General features: G+C 41.2%; 1 protein-coding gene across 21 annotated transcripts in view; it reads left to right on the top strand.

Moving 5' to 3' along the window:
• R3HDM2 (R3H domain containing 2) overlaps window positions 1–22,326 on the top strand; it is a 148,859-nt gene that overhangs the window by 89,475 nt on the left and 37,058 nt on the right. For 11 of the 21 annotated variants that reach the window (XM_027106745.1, XM_027106760.1, XM_027106752.1 and 8 more), the window contains 5 exons: window positions 14,489–14,688; window positions 17,316–17,339; window positions 19,150–19,191; window positions 21,254–21,340; window positions 21,822–21,948. In XM_027106745.1, the coding sequence (XP_026962546.1) occupies window positions 14,524–14,688; window positions 17,316–17,339; window positions 19,150–19,191; window positions 21,254–21,340; window positions 21,822–21,948 (445 nt within the window). In that variant the 5' untranslated portion in view covers window positions 14,489–14,523. Of the gene's footprint in view, window positions 1–14,488; window positions 14,689–17,315; window positions 17,340–18,158; window positions 18,212–19,149; window positions 19,192–21,253; window positions 21,341–21,821; window positions 21,949–22,326 lie in introns of those variants that run through there. The other 10 variants (XM_027106757.1, XM_027106761.1, XM_027106754.1 and 7 more) reach the window with 2 other exon arrangements.

Below are 22,326 nucleotides of genomic sequence, written 5' to 3'. Positions count from 1 at the left end.
TGTTCTCCTCTCCTCCAGTGTTTCCATGCTTGGCTATTTACAGATTTGAAGGATTGAAAGAGGCTTCAAGAGATCCATGAGTTTGTTCCCCTCTTTTGAACTATTCAAGTCTCTATTAGTGAGATGCGAACTTCTCATTATACCATCACTTTCTGTCTCAGAGGAATAAAACCAAACTTCAGATTTACCTGTTAAGCAAAGAGGAGCAAAAAGTCTGTTTGGTGTCTGGCTAACTTTTTGTGGGGAGGCCTTAGAAAAGTAGCATAGGAAGTGTTTGGGGTTTTGTAATTTTAGTTATTTGACCAGAAAAAGGCTTCCTGAGATGGCATCTGAGTAAAGATCTGAAAAGACTGAGTAAGCAAGCCATGCTGTTATCTGGGAGAAGACCATTCCAGGCAGAAGGAAGGAACAGTAAAAGCAATCACTATAAAGTGGGTTTAGGGCACAAGGAGGAGCCAATGTGATTGAAACTGCATATATTGGAGAAATAGTAAGAGATGGGATCAGAGGGCAAATTAGTGGTCAGATTATTTAAGGTCTTATAGGTTATTTTAAGAACTCAGGTTTTGCTCTGAGTGAGATGGGGATCCATTGGAGAGTTTTGAGCAAAGCTATAACATGATCTGAAACTGTTTTTACACAATTACTCTGGTTGCTATGTTTAGAAAATACTGTAGGGGAGCAAGATTGGAATCAGGAGACCAGTTAGAAGGCTATCAGCCAAGAGAGATGGTGGCTTGGACCAAGGTGGTAGCAGTGGAAATGTAGGAAGTCACCAGATTTTGGTTATATTTTGAAGTTAGAGTCAACACGATTTGCTCCTTGATCATTTTGGTCTTCAGTTTACTCTTCTATGAAGAGAATGGTGATATCTACTTGTAAAATGTCTAGCCCTATACACACAATAGAGTGATCAATGATAAACTTTCTAGAAGTGAGGCCTCTTTAGGATCTGAGCCATCAAGTGTTGTGTGTTCTTTAAACATCATGAGTAACATGTCTGAAGGAACCAGCTACTCTTCATTGATTCATCTCTTGCCTTAGGTGTATGCTTACAGCTATATCAAACATTGGAGCTCTTCCTTTTGAAAGAAGCATTTACCTAAATCGACTTTTTAAAAACAATTCTTAAAATACCAAAGTATCAAGAATAGTAGGAAACCGAGTACAGTAAGTGGTAAATAGGCAGTAAAAGACTGCAAGCAAGAAAAAAGATAAGAATTCTAATTCTCATTAAAATAGGCAAGGATGTCACCTATGCAGAATAATGTGGGTTCAATACTGATTGGGAAATGGGTGTATACAAGGTGCCAATTCCAAGTGGAAATATGTGTGCTCATAAGAGAAAAACAGTACCACTGAACAGCCAGGAAGAGGGGTCTCAAATATCTTTCTTTACCTTCTTACTGTAAAATAGGATTAGGAGGAACTAACATTTACTTGAGCATACTGTGTGTAGGCACATTACATTTGCTATGTGATTTTCCAATGACTCTATGAGATATATATCATGTCTAATCTTACAGATAAGGAGGCTGAGGCTTACTTACATGGTTAATAAGTTGTAGAAACATTAGTCTTATAGCCAAATTATGTCAAACTACAAAGTCCATAAACTTATCCACTATAACATGCTTACTGCCCTTTATACTCTAGAGATTGAATGTTCTTTATTTTGATGGGTGCCGCCCCTAACTCACCCTTTAATCATGCTCAGCCTTTTCCTTGTAGCAGAGGTAGTATTGGAGCACGAGGGTGATGCTTTTATATCCTCTGTAAAAGTACCAAATTTTCCTTATTTTACCTCTTGCCTCCCAAGTACATATAAGCTCCAGGTTGTTGCTACAGGATTCCTTGCTTATAGGAATTGACTAATTGTGTACTGTTATTTTCATCATTATTTTGAGTGTGTGCGTGCTGTGAATATATATTACAGCAAAACTTAAATAATATCTTAAACAAGACAGAAGTGTATTTTTCTGTCACACTTAGGAAATCCAGAGGGAGCCAGTGCAGTCCAGGGTTGATCTAGTCAAGGACTCAGGTTTCTTCTGTTGCCCCACTGTCTATGGTTTTCAATCCTACTATCACCTCACAGTCTCAGATGGCTGCTGAAGTGCCAGCCTTTACTTCTACATTCAGGCCAGCAAGAATTAGGGATGACAGAGATAAACCCACGCACATATGGTCACCTTATCTTTGATAAAGGAGGCAAGAATATACAGTGGAGAAAAGACAGCCTCTTCAATAAGTGGTGCTGGGAAAACTGGACAGGTACATGTAAAAGTATGAAATTAGAACACTCCCTAACACCATACACAAAAATAAACTCAAAATGGATTAAAGACCTAAATGTAAGGCCAGACACTATCAAACTCTTAGAGGAAAACATAGGCAGAGCACTCTATGACATAAATCACAGCAAGATCCTTTTTGACCCACCTCCTAGAGAAATGGAAATAAAAACAAAAATAAACAAATGGAACCTAATGAAACTTAAAAGCTTTTGCACAGCAAAGGAAACCATAAACAAGACCAAAAGACAACCCTCAGAATGGGAGAAAATATTTGCAAATGAAGTAGCTGACAAAGGATTAATCTCCAAATCTTACAAGCAGCTCATACAGCTCAATATCAAAAAAACAAACCAATCCAAAAATGGGCAGAAGACCTAAATAGACATTTCTCCAAAGAAGGTATACAGATTGCCAACAAACACATGAAAAGATGCTCAACATCACTAATCATTAGAGAAATGCAAATCAAAACTACAATGAGGGGCTTCCCTGGTGGCACAATGGTTGAGAGTCCGCCTGCCGATGCAGGAGACACGGGTTCGTGCCCCAGTCCGGGAAGATCCCACATGCCGCAGAGCGGCTAGGCCCGTGAGCCATGGCCGCTGTGCGTTCAGAGCCTGCGCTTCGCAACGGGAGAGGCCACAACAGTGAGAGGCCCGCGTACCTCAAAAAAAAACTGCAATGAGATATCATCTCACACCAGTCAGAATGGCCATCATCAAAAATCTAGAAACAATAAATGCTGGAGAGGGTGTGGAGAAAAGGGAACACTCTTGCACTGTTGTTAGGAATGTAAATTGATACAGCCACTATGGAAAACAGTATGGAGGTTCCTTAAAAAACTAAAAATAGAACTGCCATATGACCCAGCAATCCCGCTACTGGGCATATACCCTGAGAAAACCATAATTCAAAAAGAGTCACGTACCAAAATGTTCATTGCAGCTCTATTTATAATAGCCAGGACATGGAAGCAACCTAAGTGTCCATCAACAGATGAATGGATAAAGAAGATGTGGCACATATATACAATGGAATATTACTCAGCCATAAAAAGAAACGAAATTGAGTTATTTGTAGTGAGGTGGATGGACCTAGAGTCTGTCATACAGAGTGAAGTAAGTCAGAAAGAGAAAAACAGATACTGTATGCTAACACATATATATAGAATCTAAGGGAAAAAAAGGTCATGAAGAACCTAGGGGCAAGACGGGAATAAAGACACAGACCTACTAGAGAATGGACTTGAGGATATGGGGAGGGGGAAGGGTAAGCTGTGACAAAGTGAGAGAGTGGCATGGGCATATATACACTACAAAACGTAAAATAGATAGCTAGTGGGAAGCAGCCGCATAGCACAGGGAGATCAGCTCAGTGCTTTGTGACCACCTAGAGGGGTGGGATAGGGAGAGTGGGAGGGAGGGAGACGCAAGAGGGAAGAGATATGGGAACATATGTATATGTATAACTGATTCACTTTGTTATAAAGCAGAAACTAACACACGATTGTAAAGCAATTATACTCCAATAAAGATGTTAAAAAAAAAAAGAATTAGGGATGAGTAAAGAAGGACCATTCACTTCCATTAAGGATACTTCATAGAAGTTGTATTTACTACTTGTATTAGTTTCCTAGGGCCGCTGTAACAAAATACCACAAACTGGATGGCGTAAACAACAGAAATTTATTTTCTCACAGTTCTGGAGGCTAGAAGTCTCAAGATCAAGATGTCAGCAGATTTGGATTTTCCTGAAGTCTCTCTTCTGGATTTTCAAATGGCCTCCTTTTTACTGTGTCCTCACGTGGTCTTTTCTCTGTGCCTACACACCTCTGGTGTCTCTTTGTGTGTCTCAATTTCCTCTTCTTATAGGGATACCAGCCAGATTAGGCCTTGTTTTAATTTAATCACCTCTTTAAAGGCCCTATCTCCAAATACAGTCAGATTCTGAGGTATTGGGCGGGGGTGGGGGGTCGGGGTTGTGTGGTGTTAGGGCTTCAACATATGAATTTTGAGGGGACATAATCCAACCTACAACAATACTTCTTTCTCCTTACATCCCATGGACTAGAACCTAGTCACACACTCATTTTTAGCTATAATGGAGGTTGGGATATGTGAAGCATTTTTATAGGCAGCCATGTGCCCAACTGAAAATCAGTAGTTGGGCACTTCCCTAGCGGTCCAGTGGTAAAGAATCCACCTTACAATGCAACGGACACAGGTTCGATCCCTGGTCAGGAAACTAAGATCCCACATGCCGCGGGGCAGCTAAGCCCACGTGCCACAACTACTGAGCTCGCGTGTCTCAACTAGAGAGCCTGCATGCCGCAAACTACACAGCCCACGTGCTCTGGAGCCTGCACACCACAACTAGAGAAAACCCACACGTTGCAACTAGACAGAAGCCCACGCACCGCATGCTTCAATGAAGATCCAGCATGCTGCAACTAAGACCCAATGCAGCCAAAAATAAATAAAATAAATAAATAAATAAATTTTTTTAAATCAGTAGTTGTATTGAGGAAGAGGTGATTAGCTATTGGGGAATAAATAGCAGGCTCTCCTTTGCAGCAGAGGCTTAAGGAGTAATGATTCTTAAAGTTTTTCCAATTCCTTCATGTGAAATTAAATTGTTCTTATCTTATTTCTCTGGCCGAACTCACATTCAATTTTATTTTATTTTATTTATTTTTTATATTTATTTAATTTTTGGCTGCATTGGATCTCCACTGCTGCACGTGAGTTTTCTCTAGTTGCTGAGAGCGGAGCCTACTCTTTGTTTTGGTGCGCTGGCTTCTCATTGTGGTGGCTTCTCTTGTTGCGGAGCATGGTTTCTAGGTGCGTGGGCTTCAGTAGTTGTGGTACATGGGCTCAGTAGTTGTGGCTCGCGGGCTCTAGAGCACAGGCTCAGTAGCTGTGGCGCACGGGCTTACTTGCTCTGCGGCATGTGGGATCTTCCTGGACCAGGGCTTGAACCTGTGTCCCCTGCACTGGCAGGCGGATTCTTAACCACTGTGCCACCAGGGAAGCCCCTCACATTCAATTTTAGATTTTGAAAGATTCTTTTAATACTAAATTGTTGGCTTAGATGTCCTTTCCACCTAATAGGTGGTAACATTCATCTCTAAGTTCATCACAGTAGGGCAATACAGACTTAGTTGCATGGTGTTTAAGTTAAGCAATAGAAGGCATCTTGAAATGCCATGAACAGTAGATAAATTGTGATTTTTTTTTTCTTTCCCAGAATGTCTTGTCTGGGTTTAGTTAGGAGCAGTTTTGCCAGGGCGTGGGAAAGGACAGTGTGAACTTTCAAGGTCTTTTCCATCCCTAAGATTCTGTGATATTTTCTACATAGTGGCATTACTATGATAAAGCTAAATAAAATAGAAGCAGCAGAGGTGCTCCATTGTTTGAGCACTGCTGCTTTTTGTCTGAAAGAGGAGGAAATATGATTTGTTCCGTTTCGCTCAAGGAAGTAAAATGGGCATTTTGGGCCAAGAATGTAGAGAAGCCGTTAGAAACTGAAGTGAAACCCAACCAACACTTCAGTCCATCCATCAAAGCACCTGTAGTTCTCATTTCAGGGCAAGTACAACTATCACAGATATTGAACAAAGAGAGTACATGTCCAGAACATTTTAATCTTGTTTCTCTGTTTACTTCGCCTAAGGAATTGCTCTGGACATCAGCCAACTTCTGTGGCCTCCCTTACACACCAGTGAATCCTTTTGCATTTATAGAGCAGAATGATTTTCTCACGCTTCCCTGATTTTAGAAAATTGACATAATTGTTATTATTGTTGTTGTTATTTTTATTGGCCTAGTACTAGTGAAACGTATGACATTTGACTTCTGAAATCCTTAAAGGACTTGGTGACTGTCACATAACTATAGCTTTACATGTTCCATAAGTACTTTATACTCTATTCCCCCACATTCTGCTTTCTCTCTCTGAAGAGAAGGGAGTGTTGGACCCATATCTCTCATAACTCAGTAGGGCCTTCTTTCTTGTCCTTCTCCCAAGGGCGGTTGAACCAGTTTTCCTTTTCAGGTATGCAGTTATCATACTCTTTTTGTTTTTCATCGTTTGGGCACTGTAGTGAAAAGAACATGGGATTTTGGAATCAAGAAGACCTGGGTTTGAATTCTGGCTTCTTATACAGACGGTATGGCCCTGAACAATATATTTCATTTATAAATAAAATGGTGATATTTTATACCTTGAGAAGATCAAATAAGATATTTTCTATAAACTATAAAAAATTTTAAGTCATGAGAGGTGACCCAGATTGAGGGGAAAGATGGGAGAGTTTACAAGCCCCCAAATATGTCCCCCACTGACACTCTCTGAAGAGAGGCCTTGCATCTAGGCACTCCTCCCATACCTTACTTCACATCCCAGAACACTCCTGAATGTCTGCCTTGGGATACCTAGAACTTTGGCTTTGGGATCAGACACAGGCTGGAATCTTGCCTTTGCCCCTCGTAACTTGGGAAAGTTATTTAATTCCTCTGAGCTTTGGCTTCTTCATCTTAGAAATGCCCTAACAAAGAGTTTTGTTAGGATTAAAGTAAAGTATAGAAACAATAAGCAAAGTCATAGAAAGAATGTAGACTTTGGCATCAGCACTAGAGTTTGGGTCTGATTCTGTCATTTAGTATGACAGTAGTTAAGGAATTTGCCCAAGGTCAGCAGACCTTGGGTAAATGCCTTAACTACTCTTGGCGGTATGAGTGGAAGTGCATAAAGCACCAAGTTCATAATTGCACTCAATAAACATTAATGGTTTTTCCTTTTCTCCTAACTCCAGTGTCAAAGAGTGTATAAATAGGCTAGCCATCATGGGCATCTAGACAGTTTTGTTTTGTTTTTAACCTACCATTTTAACCCTATGAATGTTTTGTCCCCAATGTTTTGACTACTAAGGGCATTATTTTCGCTCTCTGTGTTTAAATAACATACAATAAAATGCACAAATCTTAAGCATTCAGCTAATAAGTTTTGACAATTATATACACCCATGTAACCATTACCTCTAACAAGATGGAATATTTCCATCACTCCTAAAGAATCCCTTATGTCTCTTTCCAGTCAGTGTTTTACCCCCAAACCTTTCTGATTTAAACCACTGTAGGGTAGTTTTGCCTGTTCTTGAATTTCATATAAATGGACTTATATAGTATGTATTTTTGGGGAAGGAGATGCACTTTCTTCTACTTACTATATAGTTTTGAGATCCATCATGTTTTTGTGTATGTCAGTATACACCCAGCAAAGTCCCCTCATGTCTCATGGGTGATGATTGAATCACTTGCTTCTTCTCAAACGAGTCACAAAAAAGAATTACCATGATTGATCCACCTTCTAGGGCTCAGGGATAGGGTCACCTTCCCTTATCATGTGTCCTCAGAGGAAAGCAAACACCAAAAGTTCATTTTTTAAATTGTTGAATAGTATTCTATTATATGAATATACCACAATTTGTTTATACATTCTCCTGAACCCCTAGATTCTAAATATTTTTTCAGTATGAGTATCAACTGGGAGTAATTTATTCTTGATATATGAATGAGAAAAGGACTGGAAAGTTTACAGGGATTTTGCCACAGGGTATGTCAGAATTTTTAGCCTCTAGCTATTTTGTTCTTTCTTAATTCTCTCTACTTGGCCATGGATTAAAAGGGAGAAAATGAAACTGCCCTTCTTTCTCTGAGTGTCCCCTATATAATATATTCTTTTTGGCACAATGCCTAGAAGGTTGTTTATAGAGTTGATGGAAGGATATATAATCTCACTGTGCTCTGGAAGGTACTTACCTCAGCAGTCAAAAAATTTATGGGGAATATGCAGTATTCTTCCTGAAAAAATTGCCAAATCTTGGCTCCCAATCATCCTCCTCTGTATCATCCTATTTCCTCACTCCCTCTCCTTGCCCTCGACTTCTGACAGTCCCCTCTGTGCAGCTTGAGCCACTGAGTGTCCTCAGGAGACACTCTGCCTTAAAATTGTGCTATTTGCCTGGGTGAAATGTACAACGTACACAGATAGGTTGCAGGGAAGCACACACCTAGGCTCTCCTGGGAGCTTAATGTCTTGCTTTGTTCTAGTCAAGTTATATATGAAATAGTTCCTTTCTCCATTGAATAAGCCATTCACAGTGGAAATTACTTCTCTGCCTTTTAACCCTTGTCTACTGGCTTTATTCTTCCTCTTTAAAGCTTTTTCTTTCTTTCTTTCTTTTTCCTGCTAATAAATTATCTTGTCCCTTGGCTGCAACTTTTGCTTTTGTTTCGGCCCAGAAAAAATTGTTTCCAGAAATCCTTATGCCCCAAGAGAAAGGAGAGCCTTCTGTATAGGATTATGGAAATGAGTGTAGTTAAAGGTTACTTTGGAGAACAAAAGAGACCCTCAGCTCAAGAAATACAGTTTTGAGCTTGGTGTATCTTCTGATGGATCTTAACTCTAGAGTTAAAACTCTGACCCCTCATTACTATCTTACTCTCTCTGATCCACCCTTCTCCATGTGTTGGCAGGTTGTTGCAGTCCAGGCATCATCTGCACAAAAGACAAACCTTCAGCAGAAGATAACCATTTTTCTAGTGGCTTTTTTTTCTTTTTTTAATACAGTGAGAAGCCTTTCTTTAAAGCCACCCACCTAGCAAAATCCTCTCATGTCTCACTGGTGATGGTTGAGTCACTTGTCCCTTCCTAACCCAGACACAAAAAGGAAACAGAATTACCACGAATAGTCTAGCTAATTAAGATCCACCTCCTAGGGACTTCCCTGTGGTCCAGTGGTTAAGAATCCGTCTTCCAATGCAGGGAACGCAGGTTCGATCCCTGGTTGGGGAACTAAGATCCCACATGCCACAGGGCAACTAAGCCCGTGTGCCGCAACTACTGAGCCCGTGTGCTCTGGAGCCTGCACGCCACAACTAGAGAGCCTGCATGCCACAACTACTGAACCCGCATGCTCTGGAGCCCACGTGCCACAACTGGAGAGCCCACATGCTGCAACTACTGAGCCTGTGCACTTTGGAGCTGGCACGCCACAACTGGAGAGCCTGCTCACTGCAACTACTGAGCCCGCGTGCTCTAGAGCCTGAGCGCCACAACTAGAGAGAAGCCTGTGTGCCACAACGAAGAGCCCGCCAGCGCAACAAAAGATTCCACATGCCGCAACGAAGATCCCACGTGTCGCAACTAAGACCCAACACAACCAAATAAAATTAAAAAAAGAAGAAAGATCCACTTCCTAGGGCTTAGGGATAGGATTACCTTCCCTGATCATGTGTCTTCAGAGGAAGGCAAACACCAAAAGGAAATCTGGGCTAGATTGAGCGTGGGAGAAAGGGGAGATTTGGATAGGTAGCCAGTATAGTGTCTACCGTACCCTTTCTCTGCTGCTTCCTTTTTCCTCAGAGTACAAGTTACTTTGGGGACTTCCCTGGTGGTGCAGTGGTTAAGAATCTGCCAGTGCAGGGGACACGGGTTCGATCCCTAGTCTGGGAAGCTCCTACATGCTGCAGAGCAACTAAGCCCATGTGCCACAACTACTGAGCCTGCACTCTAGAGGCCACGAGCCACAACTACTGAGCCCGTGTGCCACAACTACTGAAGCCCACGCATCTAGAGCCCGTGCTCCGCAACAAGAGAAGCCACCACAATGAGACGCCCGTGCACCACAACAAAGAGTAGCCCCCACTCACCACAACTAGATAAAGCCCGTGCAGAGCAACGAAGACCCAACGCAGCCAAAAAATTAATTAATTAATTAATTTTTAAAAAAGGAATTGCTTTGTTTTACACACCTCTATAAGAGGCCAGTAGTCTCAGTGGAAATGACTGTCAAAATTGTTTAAAGTGTTTGCATTAATAACTGTTTTATGGACGTCTTAAACAATCTAAAGTTCAAGTTTTCCTGTTTCCCAGTGAACAAAGGAAACCATGTGGCTCCCTACAACTTAAGTTGGAATGCGTGACCATATTCCACAGGTGGCTATTATGAAAGACCGTTTTTTGGTTTAGTTGGGTTTTTTCATTAGTGCTTTGACTGAGTAACAGTGCTTGGACACCGTGAAGTTAGTCCAGGTGTCCAGATGGTTGAGCCTTTTCTGCCTTATATGTAAAGAGGAGCTGCAAAGTTATCATTCTGATTGACAAATATACCTATTTGGTAATTGAGGCCCATCCTGGAAAAAGAAACAACCAGCTGCTTTATATTTGTCCCTATCACCACCTTTTTTTTTTCCAGTTTTATTGAAATATAATTGATATATAGCTCTGTATAAGTTTAAGGTGTACTGCTTAATGACTTAACATACATGTACTATGAAATGATTACCACAATAAGTTTAGTTAGTATCCGTTTCCTCATAGGTTTCCTTCTGGGATGATGAAAATGTACTGGGACTACATAGAGGTGATGGTTACACAACACTGAATGTACTAAATGCACTGAATTGTTCACTTTAAAATGGTTAACTTTATGTTGTATGAATTTTAAAAATTCAATTAAATTTCAGGCCAAAAAAAATTTTATTTTCTTATGAGAACTTTTAGGATGTACTCTCTTATTAACTTTTAAATATACCATACAGTTAACTATAGTCATCAGGTTGTACATTACCTCTCCAGTACTTATTTATCTTACAACCAGAAGTTTGTACCTTTTGACCACCTTTATCCAGTTCCCTCATTCCCCACCTCTCACCTTTTCTTTCTGACAGAGTAATCTTTTTAAAGTTATTTAAGCCTGAAAAAGAGAAATATTGAAGATCTGTCATGTGGTAAAAGAAGTAAACTTAATCTTGTTTGACTCTAAGGCAGATTTAGGATCAAGATTGAAACAGTTCATAGCTTTTTATAGGGAGAAACTATATAACAGTTAAGACTGTTTATGAAATAGTGAGTTGATCCTGTCCCAGGAGTTTTCTAGGAGAAAGAAAGTTCCTCTCAGGAACTTACACAAAGGGACTCTTCTTTGGGGAGGATGGGGAAGATTGCATGAGGCTGTATCTAAGAACCCTTCCAATTCTGATCTTTATTGATGTTTCCCAGCTAAGAGATAATAGAGAAGGCATGTGCTGAGTTTTACTGTATTTCAAACTGAAGAGAATGGAGCCTTGATTTACCCATGGGGGAAAAAAACATATATGTGTATATGCAGTTCCCACATACAGCCAATGATCTGTAGCTCTGTAGGGACTTCCCTGGTGGCGCAGTGGTTAAGAACCCGCCTGCCAGTGCAGGGGACACAGGTTCAACCCCTGGTCCGGGAAGATCCCACATGCTGCAGAGCAGCTAAGCCCATGCGCCACAACTGCGAGCCTGCACTCTAGGGCCCGCAAGCCACAACTACTGAGCCCGCACGCCACAACTGAGCCCATGTGCAGCAACTACTGAACTCTAGGACAGTAGTACCACACTCTAGGACCCGCGTACCACAACTGCTGAGCCCGCATGCTGCAACCACTGTAGCCCACACGCCTAGAGCCCGTGCTCCATAACAAGAGAAGCCACTGCAATGAGAAGCCCGTGCACCGCAACGAAGAGTAGCCCCTGCTCACCACAACTAGAGAAAGCCCACGTGCAGCAACGAAGACCCGACGCAGCCAAAAATAAATTAAAAAATAATAAAAATAAAAAACGTAAGCTCTGTAGGTTGTAACTTTTTTTATAGAAGCCTCCAGGTCCTGAATCAATTAATTAAAAAATAAAATATCAGCCATTTTCTATTGTAGTCAGTTTCTTCCAGTATTTCTCATCTTTATTTTATTATTTATTTGTTTGTTTGTTTACTTATTTATTTTTGGCTGCGTTGGGTCTTCATTGCTGTGTGCGGGCTTTCTCTAGTTGCAGTGAGCAGGGCTACTCTTCGTTGTGGTGCACGGGCTCTAGGTGCACAGGCTTCAGTAGTTGTGGCATGCAGGCTCAGTAGTTGTGGCGCACAGGCTCTAGAGCACAGGCTCAGTAGTTGTGGCACACGGGCATAGTTGCTCCACGGCATGTGGGATCTTCCTGGACCCCACGGTTCGAACCCGTGTCCCCTGCATTGGCAGGCGGATTCTTAACCACTGCGCGCCACCAGGGAAGTCACATACAGCTGAATTTAAAGATAAGAAATAGGGACCTCCCTGGTGGCGCAGTGGTTAAGAATCCGCCTGCCAATGCAGGGGACACGGGTTCGAACCGTGGGGTCCAGGAAGATCCCACATGCCGTGGAGCAACTATGCCCGTGTGCCACAACTACTGAGCCTGTGCTCTAGAGCCCGTGCGCCACAACTACTGAGCCTGCATGCCACAACTACTGAAGCCCGCATGCCCTAGGGCCCACCTCCTGCAACTACTGAGACCATGTGCTGCAACCACTGAAGCCTGCATGCTCTAGGGCCCTCATGCCACAACTACTGAGCCTGCATGCTGCAGCTGCTGAAGCCTGTGCGTCTAGAGCCCGTGCTCCACAACAAGAGAAGCCACTGCAATGAGAAGCCCGTGCACTGCAATGAAGAGTAATCCCCGCTTGCTGCAACTAGAGAAACCCTGTGCGCAGCAATGGAGACCCAACACAGCCAATCAATCAATCAATCAATAAAAAGAATTTAAATTCAGCTGTATGACTATGATTGTATGAATGACTCTAGCCTTTTAAACTTAAGTCTCCAGGCAGCTTCTCAGTAGCCACCAAAAGGTGAACAAAGCAATAATCTTTGCAGACTAACTTATGCCAGGATGAGATTACGCATGCTTCTTAAGAGCCGTCTGGGTCTTATCCTTGAAACTGATTGAAAGGAGGAAAAAATGTCTGGCATGACAATTTTCTTGAAGCATTGCTGTTTGTTTAGCTTGGTTTCTAGAGTCACATGGAATAGACAGGACATATGGGAAGGTTTCCAGTCTTATCTTTTTAAAGAAAGGAAAGAAATATTTAGGATTCAAGTACAGTCAGTAATCCATGAAAGAGAAACCTCTATTATAAACCATTGTTGGAGCTAAGCATTTTTGACTTCAACAGTTGTTGAGGACATGAATCTCTGTATAGAGCATCAATTTCTGTTACTGAGTGGGTGCTTGGATTACTGTATTGACCTCACTACAGGATTTCCCAGGTAGAGATAGCAAGTGATAAAGAGCTACCACCCCTGCACTACAAATCTCTGCATCTTTGGGAGGCAGTAAAGTGACTGAACCCAAATAGTGAATAGCAAAGCGAAGATTCTCTCTTCCTCCAGGGAGAGACCCCGTCTTTCCGAAGGACAGATGACTACAAAACTCTCTTCTTGCCTTTTCAGCTTGCTTAAGATAAAGGAAAGAATTTAAGATTCTATAAGCATTGTCTGATTTTGCTGCTTTTTGATGGAGGAGATACTTGAAGTTGGTAACAGTGTTGTGGTTTGTGGCAGCTGTGGAAGTTCTCCTTGGGAAAGGAGAGTGATCCTCTCTGGTACTGAATAGAGCTTTATATCTTCTTTCTGGAGAGAGTCTAGTGAGATAACTCTGTGGAGTGCTCAAGCTGAAGATGTGAGCAGATTTCTGTAGGGAACAGGGGAGGCCAAATAAAGTGCCAAGGGGACTTAAACTACATTGCTTTAGAACTGAATCCTGGTGAATCTCAAGATAATTATGCTGAGTAAAAGAATCCATATACTGTATGATGTAAAATTCTAGAAAATGGAGACTAATCTGTAGCGACAGTGGTTGGCTGGGGGTGGTGGCAAAGGGGAGGAAGGGCTTTTAAAGGAGCAGGAGGAAACTTTTGGAGGTCATGAATGTGCTCACGATCTTGATTGTGATGATGTTTCACAGGTGTATGTGTGTTTCATAATTCATCAAATTGTATATATATATATTTTTTTGGCCGCGCCACGTGGCTTACAGGATCTTAGTTCCCTGACCAGGAATTGAACCTGGGCCCTTGGCAATGAAAGCGCCAAGGGAGTCCTAACCACTGGACTGCTGGAGAATTCCTAGTGCATTTTAAATATATGCAGTTTCTGTCAATTTTACCTCAGTAAAGCTTTTTTTTTTTTCTTTAAAGAAATGAAATTAATCTAGGGGTAACATTTATCAAAGGACCCTATACTGGGTTACAGGAAGGCTATTTCAGGCTTCTGTATGAAATACAGGTCTTACAGGTGTGTTAAGTTTAGATACACAGTTCCTGTTTAATGCATTTCATGTTTCTTTAGGAGTCCATAGAGGCTGCTGTATTCTATTGAAGAAGATGTCTAACAGTAACACTACTCAAGAGACTCTGGAAATAATGAAAGAATCGGAAAAAAAACTGGTGGAAGAATCTGTAAACAAAAACAAGTTTATATCTAAGACTCCAAGCAAGGAAGAAATTGAGAAAGAGAGTGAAGATACCAGTTTGCGTCAGGAGACACAGGTAAGGATTAGAAGTGCATCATATGCGCACTCTTTATAGCAAAATAGAAACGTCATTAGAGGTGGCTTTGGAAATCTATAGGAAGCCAGTCACTTACACAAACATTTGATTCTCCCTAAAAACCCAACTTCAGCTCTCAAGAAATATCTCCTTCCCTTTTTGTCAGAGTCCACAATGAAGTCTAAAGAAAACAGAATGAAATCCCTAATCTGTTAGGACCTGAATAACACTGGTTCTTGCTACATTTTGATATTTTTTAACTATCAAAAAACAAACTATATACAAACACATATTTGACAAGTCATAATATGGCTTATACAATAAACCATATTTTTAATTAAAAATTTTTTTTTTATTTTTGTTTGCGTTGGGTCTTCATTGCTGCGCATGGGCATCCTCTAGTTGCAGAGAGCAGAGGCTACTCTTCGTTGCGGTGTGCGGACTTCTCATTGCGGTGGCTTCTCTTGCGGAGCATGGGCTCTAGGCGCGCAGGCTTCAGTAGTGGTGGCACATGGGCTTAGTTGCTCCCACGGCCTGTGGGATCTTCCTGGACCAGGGCTCGAACCCTTGTTCTCTGCATTGGCAGGCAGATTCTTAACCGTTGCGCCACCTGGGAAGTCCCTACAATAAACTCTTAAAACTAGAGCTGCCTGGCTTTACACACAGTTTAAATTCATATCCTGGTTGTGTTAAAGCAGTCAGCATTTTCTGGGCAGAAATAGTCTCTGAACTTGCCACTTGGTAAATGTGAGTGAGAGGAATTTTATTCTTTGGTTGCCTATTGTTTTCCATCCGAATTCATACTACAGTGCAGATATGATGGCAGTAGATGGCCAGCCGAGCTTTTTCCAGGGTTCCTCTTTGGTACCCAGCCAGACTCTGGGCCTCCTCTAGCTTACCTGTTCCAGTTCTCTTCCCTGTGGTCACTACTAGTTTCCTCTGTTACCCAAGCCCAAATTATATAAATCCTTTCCTTCTTGCCCAGGGGTGAGACTGGTCTTTATTATATGCTTAGGAGATAGACTGTTAATTGTAGTAAGTTAGTTTAAAGAGCAGTAGCAATGACATTTTGGAGGGTCTAGAAACTTGAAGCAGGATTTCTCTTGACAACCCAATTCACCTAGGCCTTGTCTTACGTAAAGATTAAGACAGCAACAACATAAAGGGATGAATTAAAATCAGATAACTCTCTGAAGTATTTTGTTCTCTAGCTGCCTGCTTTTCTACTATATTTCCACTTACAATTTGCCAGATCTCTGTCATGGCTGCTTTTCTTTCCATTATCTTTTGCATGTGAATTGTCATTCCCAGCCCATCCTTCCAGAGTTTATGGAGACAGTCTGCCACTGTTCCAGCTATACTTCTAGCTTCCACTGATCCCAATAATGAATTTTAAATCCTCAGGACAAATAAGTGTTGAATGTTTAATTATGTGCTGTCATGTTACATGGAAGATAATAATTAAATGAACTTTTTGGTCCAAGTTACTCTATTCTCAGGAGACAATTTTAAGTGGTGTTCTGAACTCCTGTTGTGTGTTCTTCTTGAAGATAGGTAGAAAAGAAAGGGTGACTATAGGTTTTATATGCCTTATGGATACTCACTTGGTTTAAGAATGTCTTCACCTGGATATACAGATAGATTGTGTGGGAGGCTGGGTGGGGAACCTGCCTCCCCTCAGACTCCTTTTGTTGCTGCTGGAGCAGGTGGAGTTGCTGCTGCCATCTACTGGAACTCCTGCTCCTTTTACAAAGTCTTGGCCACCCTACAGAAGCCCTCTCCCCTCTACTAGTGTTCCCCTTCAACAGCACTAAAAATTCTGCTCTTTCTCTTACCTTCCCCCCAACTCACACCTGGTAAGTCTCCACAAGAATCTTACTGACTCTGTCAAGAGAGTGCCTTTTACGAATTGGAGCTGGAAAGTTTGAGGAAAGGGGACTTTCATTACTCGTACTGTGTGAGACATATTCTTGGAATCAGCAATTGGAACTCAGAACATCTTTGGCATGGAAACAGTGCTATAAAGGGCAGGTTCTGAGATTCAGTTTAGAATGGGCAAGTCCTGACTTAACACATACTGAACTTAGGTGGGTCCTTTAAATAACCTAGCCGGGCTTTCTGCCTTTATACTTGTAATCCCCTCTGATTCAGCTACCATACTGCTTTAGAAAGATGGCTGTGAAATAAAGATCTGATTGTGTTAATTCTCTCCAGAGTTTCTGTGTGTCTCCTTGCCCTAGGCTAAGTCCCAGATTTGTCAGCATGGCATATTGTGACCTAGCCCTTGCCTGCCATCCATCCACCTCTGGAATCCTATGCTCCAGCATTAACTGATTCGCTGGCCCCTGAAAAGTTTGGAGAAAGCATGCTTTTACACGTTTTCTCTGCCTAGAATGCCCTCCGTGGTATTCTTTCCCTGGCCTCCTCCAGGTCAGTTTAGGCTCATCATTTGTACCTCCAGGGCCCAACACAGTTCCTTGCAGGCACTCAATATTTGTGAACATGTGAATTTGTGAATTCCTAGGTTTGAGTTAGACACTTGTGCTCCTCTAGCACTCCATGAGTACCTCTGTAATGCACTTAATGTCCTGTATTGTAATTGTCTATTTGTCTGTCTTCTCCAACAGGATTATGAGTTCCTTTTTGACAAGGTTTGTGTCTTTTATCTCTGTATCCTCCAGTAGTTAGCATGGTGCCTGATACATATTAGGCTTTCAGTATGTGTTTGACTATTTAATGAAAATTATGCATTCTGAGAAATAAGCAGATTTATACATTGTTTGTAGGGTTATAAATTTGTATAACTTCTTTGAAGGGCAATTTAGCAATACTTTATAAAATTTTTAAATATAAAATTTTTAAATGGACTATACCATATTTGTAGATATACTCAATGATATGGTCATTGAAGCATTATTTATACTAACAAAGATCAGAAACATCCTAAATGGTGCAGTTTAAGGGACTGGTAAAATAAGTTATGGTATGGCCACACGATGGAATACCATGTAGCCATTAAGAAAAACAGTGTCTCTTCTATGGAGGTATCCTTGAAAAAAGTTTAAAAGTAAGGTTTAGGGCAGTGTGTACAATATCCGTCTATTTGGTTTAAAAAAAAGTGTGTGTACACATGTACAATAATCTTATAGATGCATAAAAGATCTCTTGTAAAAGATTACAAGAAATTCAGTACTAGTTGATCCTTTAGGAGAGATCCAGGTAGCTGGGGGACAGATGTGAAAGGAGACTTACTATTCTGCATACCTTCATTATAACTCCTGAATGTTTGTGTCGTATGTATGTTATAACTTATTTGAAAAAAATAGTGACAAATACTGCTTCATATTCCTGGACTATGATTCTTCCTTTATTATAACAGATCTTGCCACTGACCAGATTCACCATCATTTCTCACTTTTTCCATCCACATTTCCGGTTCTCCATTTTGCATTGTAGCAGTGTTGTTTGGTAAATAGTGAAGAGGACAAAGGAAAGAAATCCTCACCTACCCAGGACCATGCTGGTACTCTGCCTCCATCTGTTTCCCCTCCTCCACCCACCAGCCTCAGTTTTTTCCACACCTCAGTGGCAGTGAGTTCCATTCCAAACATCTTAGAAGCCCTAAGTGTCACCCAGCCTCTTCCCGAAAGTCCTCATTTTGACTTCTCAGCTATTCAAAACCTTACCAATTAATTAGTCATTCTTTCCCTCATCCCACCTCAGGCCCTCATTCTTCATTTTCCTCAGCTTCTATCCTGCTCTTTACTCGCTCTCCTTACCTCCCTTTGCTCTGGAGGTCTTATCCACATCTTCCATGCTCCCTTCTTTTTATCCTGTCCCATCTTATATCCATGACCCAGACAGGCTATAAGAGCCTGCACCAGGAGCTTAGAACTGGGAGAATTCTCATATTCAGGGAGGTAGGCAGTTGGCAATAAGAGCCTTCATTCCATTTCTGCAGCCACAGGGACAGGTCTTTTGAGTATCTCAAGTTAGAACTCTCAATGTGTTGTCCTATAAAGGTGTTATTTTAAGTGATGGTTAGGAGCCATATTTCACACCCACTATGGGCTAAATAGGCTCCTGTTAGCAAGCTTGGGAAAAAAACACTCTGTTGTGCTATGGTAGTGACATTTCCAGAAGCATCCTAATCAGGAGAGGATTCCCTGGTTTATCCAAAAGTAATTTTTATCAATCTGTGAAATAGGCCAACCAGTCAATGTCTTTCTATTCTTTATCTTCATGGTGAGTGGTGGTTTGTCTGTAGGTGGCCTGTGGTCCCTTCCATGTCACAGCTGCTAGAGTTGTAGCATAGGGGACAACCACAACAACTGGGTCTCATCATAGTTTGGCTATTATAATGGTTTTAAAGTTAGTGCTTTTTCTCTGTAAACTTGTATTGCTTTTAACTTAAGTGTTTATTTCCCCCACCTTTAATATTTTCTAATCCCCTTCTAACAGAGGCGGACATCCAACCACGGTCATGCCAGGAAAAGAGCCAAGGTGAGAGCCCTTCCTCTATAGCTTCTTTTCTAGTGTTATTAGTAGAACATTGCACAAATGGACTTATCACTAATAACTAGTTTATTTGGATTATATATAGGCAAAGTTTGTCTGTCCCTTGTACCCTGATTGTGAACATGCATACACACACGCACAAACATGCACGCACATATACATATGTCCTATTGGAATGTCTGGCTTTATTTTTCTCCATTATCTTTAGTTCAGTCACAGTCTATTTCTGATACCTGAAAGGATACCCAGCCAGAGCCTCCCACAAACAAAGCCTGAGCACACTGGTACTGGTTCTGCTGTAATGCCAGTTTCTCTGCTCATCTCTGGCTCTCTTATTTTGCCTCCCAGCAGTTTTGGGGTTTTTCGCCATGTGAATTTTCTTTAAGATAAATCCTCTACCATTAGTAAAATGATTCAACATTTTTGGACATCCTAAAAATACAGGCTTTGTTTTGTTTCGTTTTGTTTTGTTTTGATTCACTTTTTAGGTTGGGGCAAAGAGGAAGATTTTGTTTTTAATCATTGTATGATAAAATTAGTACATCACAGATTATTTTAAGCAGTGTTTTCAGGTAGGACTATAGGTGTTAGTGTGTGATAGCTTTTTAATTTTAATTAGGGAACAGTAAAATATTAAACTTTTCTTACATTGGGAAGAATTGTACATCGAAGTAATAATTAAGGGTGTCCACCCCTTTCCCCTTGAAAAATAATGGCAGAATTTGGGAGTGTCCCAGCCAGTATGTGGCTTGGGTTTGAAGAAGACTATGATGTATGATAAATTGGCTCTGTGGCTTGCCTTACATGGCCTAATCCACAGTGATGGGCTTGACAGTAAAGTTTAAAACAGAGGGTGTTCAGGATTTCCATGACGGTCCAGTGGTTAAGACTCCACTCAACGCAGGGGGTGCAGGTTCGATTCCTGGTCAGAGAACTAGGATCCCGCATGCTGCGGGGCACGGCCAAAAAGAAAAAAAACAGAGGGTGTTCTCTGCTACTTCACTTCCCCCCAAACCTTAGAAATAAGTAAGACAGTTATTATCGTTATTATTTCCATTTTACAGAGGAGGAAGCTTGAGCTTATAGAGTTTGAGTGAGTTTGACAGAGGACATTTATTAGAAAGCGGCAAAACTAGGCTTGAAGTCAGTTCTTCAGACTTGCAAATTCTTTTCACTATACTGTTCTACCTGGCCCACACATACCATGTTTTGTGCTTTTGTATTTACTGTAAACTTTGATTTTATTGTAAGAACTCTCAATAAATGTTTATAGGTAGATTTCTAATGAGTCACTATAATTTTTGACTTTGGAGATACCTAGGAGAGCAGTGATTTATAAAGTGGAATTCAGATCTTTTGGGGATTCTCCAGCCAGCATAAGTAAACCAAGTGGATTAGTTGTCACATTGAATCCCAAATGTTAGAAAGTTTTCTTTCTTTCTACTTTTTTCTTAGACACTTCTTTCCATACCCTTGCCACCTCAGGTTTAGAGTCACTTAGCATTTATCGTCTACTTTATACTAGGCACTATTTATGATACATATGTTTACATGCCTTATATAATCTAATTCTCACACCAACCCCTTAAGCATTTTTATCCCGCTTTTATTGAGGACCAAAAAGAGACCCAGAGAGGTCAAGTAATTTGCTCAATATCTCATACCTCAAACCAGGAGTTGAAGCTAGGACTTCTGGTTCTTAAATCCAGTCTTTCTACTAAGCTCTGCTGCTGTGTATTCTCAGTAAACTTCTGAGTGTGATATTGGAGCACTGAGCTAGAGAGAGAGGAGAGCTAAGCAAAGTGGTTTTCCTATCATCTGTCCAAAGTAGTTGTTTTGTTTTTATATATCTACTGTTGTGAGCAAGAGAATTATCTTTCAAGTGAATCAGGAATGAATGAGTAGGACCTGTTTGAAGGGGAAAAAAAAAAACAAACCCTATTTATGGAAGAAGCAACTAACAGAGCAAAAGAGAATGCCCTTTATTCAGCCAAAAGCTTTCCCAGTGTCCACCAAGGGAATATGTATGTGTATTTATTTTTTTCAGTCTAATTCCAAGCTGAAGTTGGTGCGCAGCCTTGCAGTGTGTGAGGAGTCTTCTGCCCCGTTTGCTGACGGGCCACTAGAAACCCAGGTAGGTCCTTTATAAGAGTAAGTGTAGCTTTGAGTTTGGCAGTTGTTTGCTAAACTGGTGTAGCATCCACGGCATCAACATTAGGCTTGGAAATCAGGGTAGAGGAGCTTCAAAACAGGCTGCTGCAGTAAAATAAGGGCATGGGTGAGAGCATGAAGTATAGGTCTTCACACCTGGACCACCCAGGATGATGCAGACCCACACCTTTCCCTCTGGTGGTTAGAACCATTTCCATTCCAATTCTTATGGCAGGAACAGCAAGCATAACTTGAGCTTTCCATACAGTAGGCTGTGATTGTTGACAGAAAAAGCTTAGCCTCTACCCTTTTGGTAGAACAAAAGCTAAAACAATTTAATTAACAAAATATTCTCTTTCGTAAGAGAATGCTGCCACCCTAAGATTTGCCTTCTTTGAGATTTCAAAGGGCTGCAGGAGAGTTGTTTTCCCCTTTGATTATATTTCTCTTTCCCCTTGTCCAAGGATATAATTCAGTTGCACATCAGCTGCCCCTCTGACAAGGAGGAAGAAAAGTCCACAAAGGATGTCTCTGAAAAGGAAGACAAGGACAAAAACAAAGAAAAGGTCCCAAGGAAGATGCTGTCTAGAGGTGAAGACTTTCCCCCTTTCTCATCTCTCCTGGGGCCTGGCTCTGCAGTGCCTTTTCCTTCCATCTTCCCACTGACCTTATCGGCCCAACAGTTCCTAGTGTCCTGCTGACTTCATCGTTGTTTGGGGAGGTGCCTAACTAAGTTACTTTCTTTGCTGCTTTATCCAGCCCTGCCTTAAGGGCTGACAGAGAGCTATTCCATTAACACTGGGCTACCCATAGGGGAGGACATTGTAGTCAATTCTGATTTTATTTTTGCTCTGGAATAAATAGTGATGGATCATCACTGGTAGCAGATTCTCTAGATAATATTTATATTTTGGTTTGGGGATGCTTGGAGTGATTTTTTTTTAATAATGTAAATTTGCATGTAATTAT

Source organism: Aethalodelphis obliquidens, unplaced genomic scaffold (genome assembly GCF_003676395.1).
Source record: "Aethalodelphis obliquidens isolate GAN/ISIS:26980383/991018 unplaced genomic scaffold, ASM367639v1 scaffold8, whole genome shotgun sequence".
NCBI lineage: Eukaryota > Metazoa > Chordata > Mammalia > Artiodactyla > Delphinidae > Aethalodelphis > Aethalodelphis obliquidens.
Note: the sequence above shows the minus strand (reverse complement) of the source record. Positions and strands in the feature narration are given on the sequence as shown.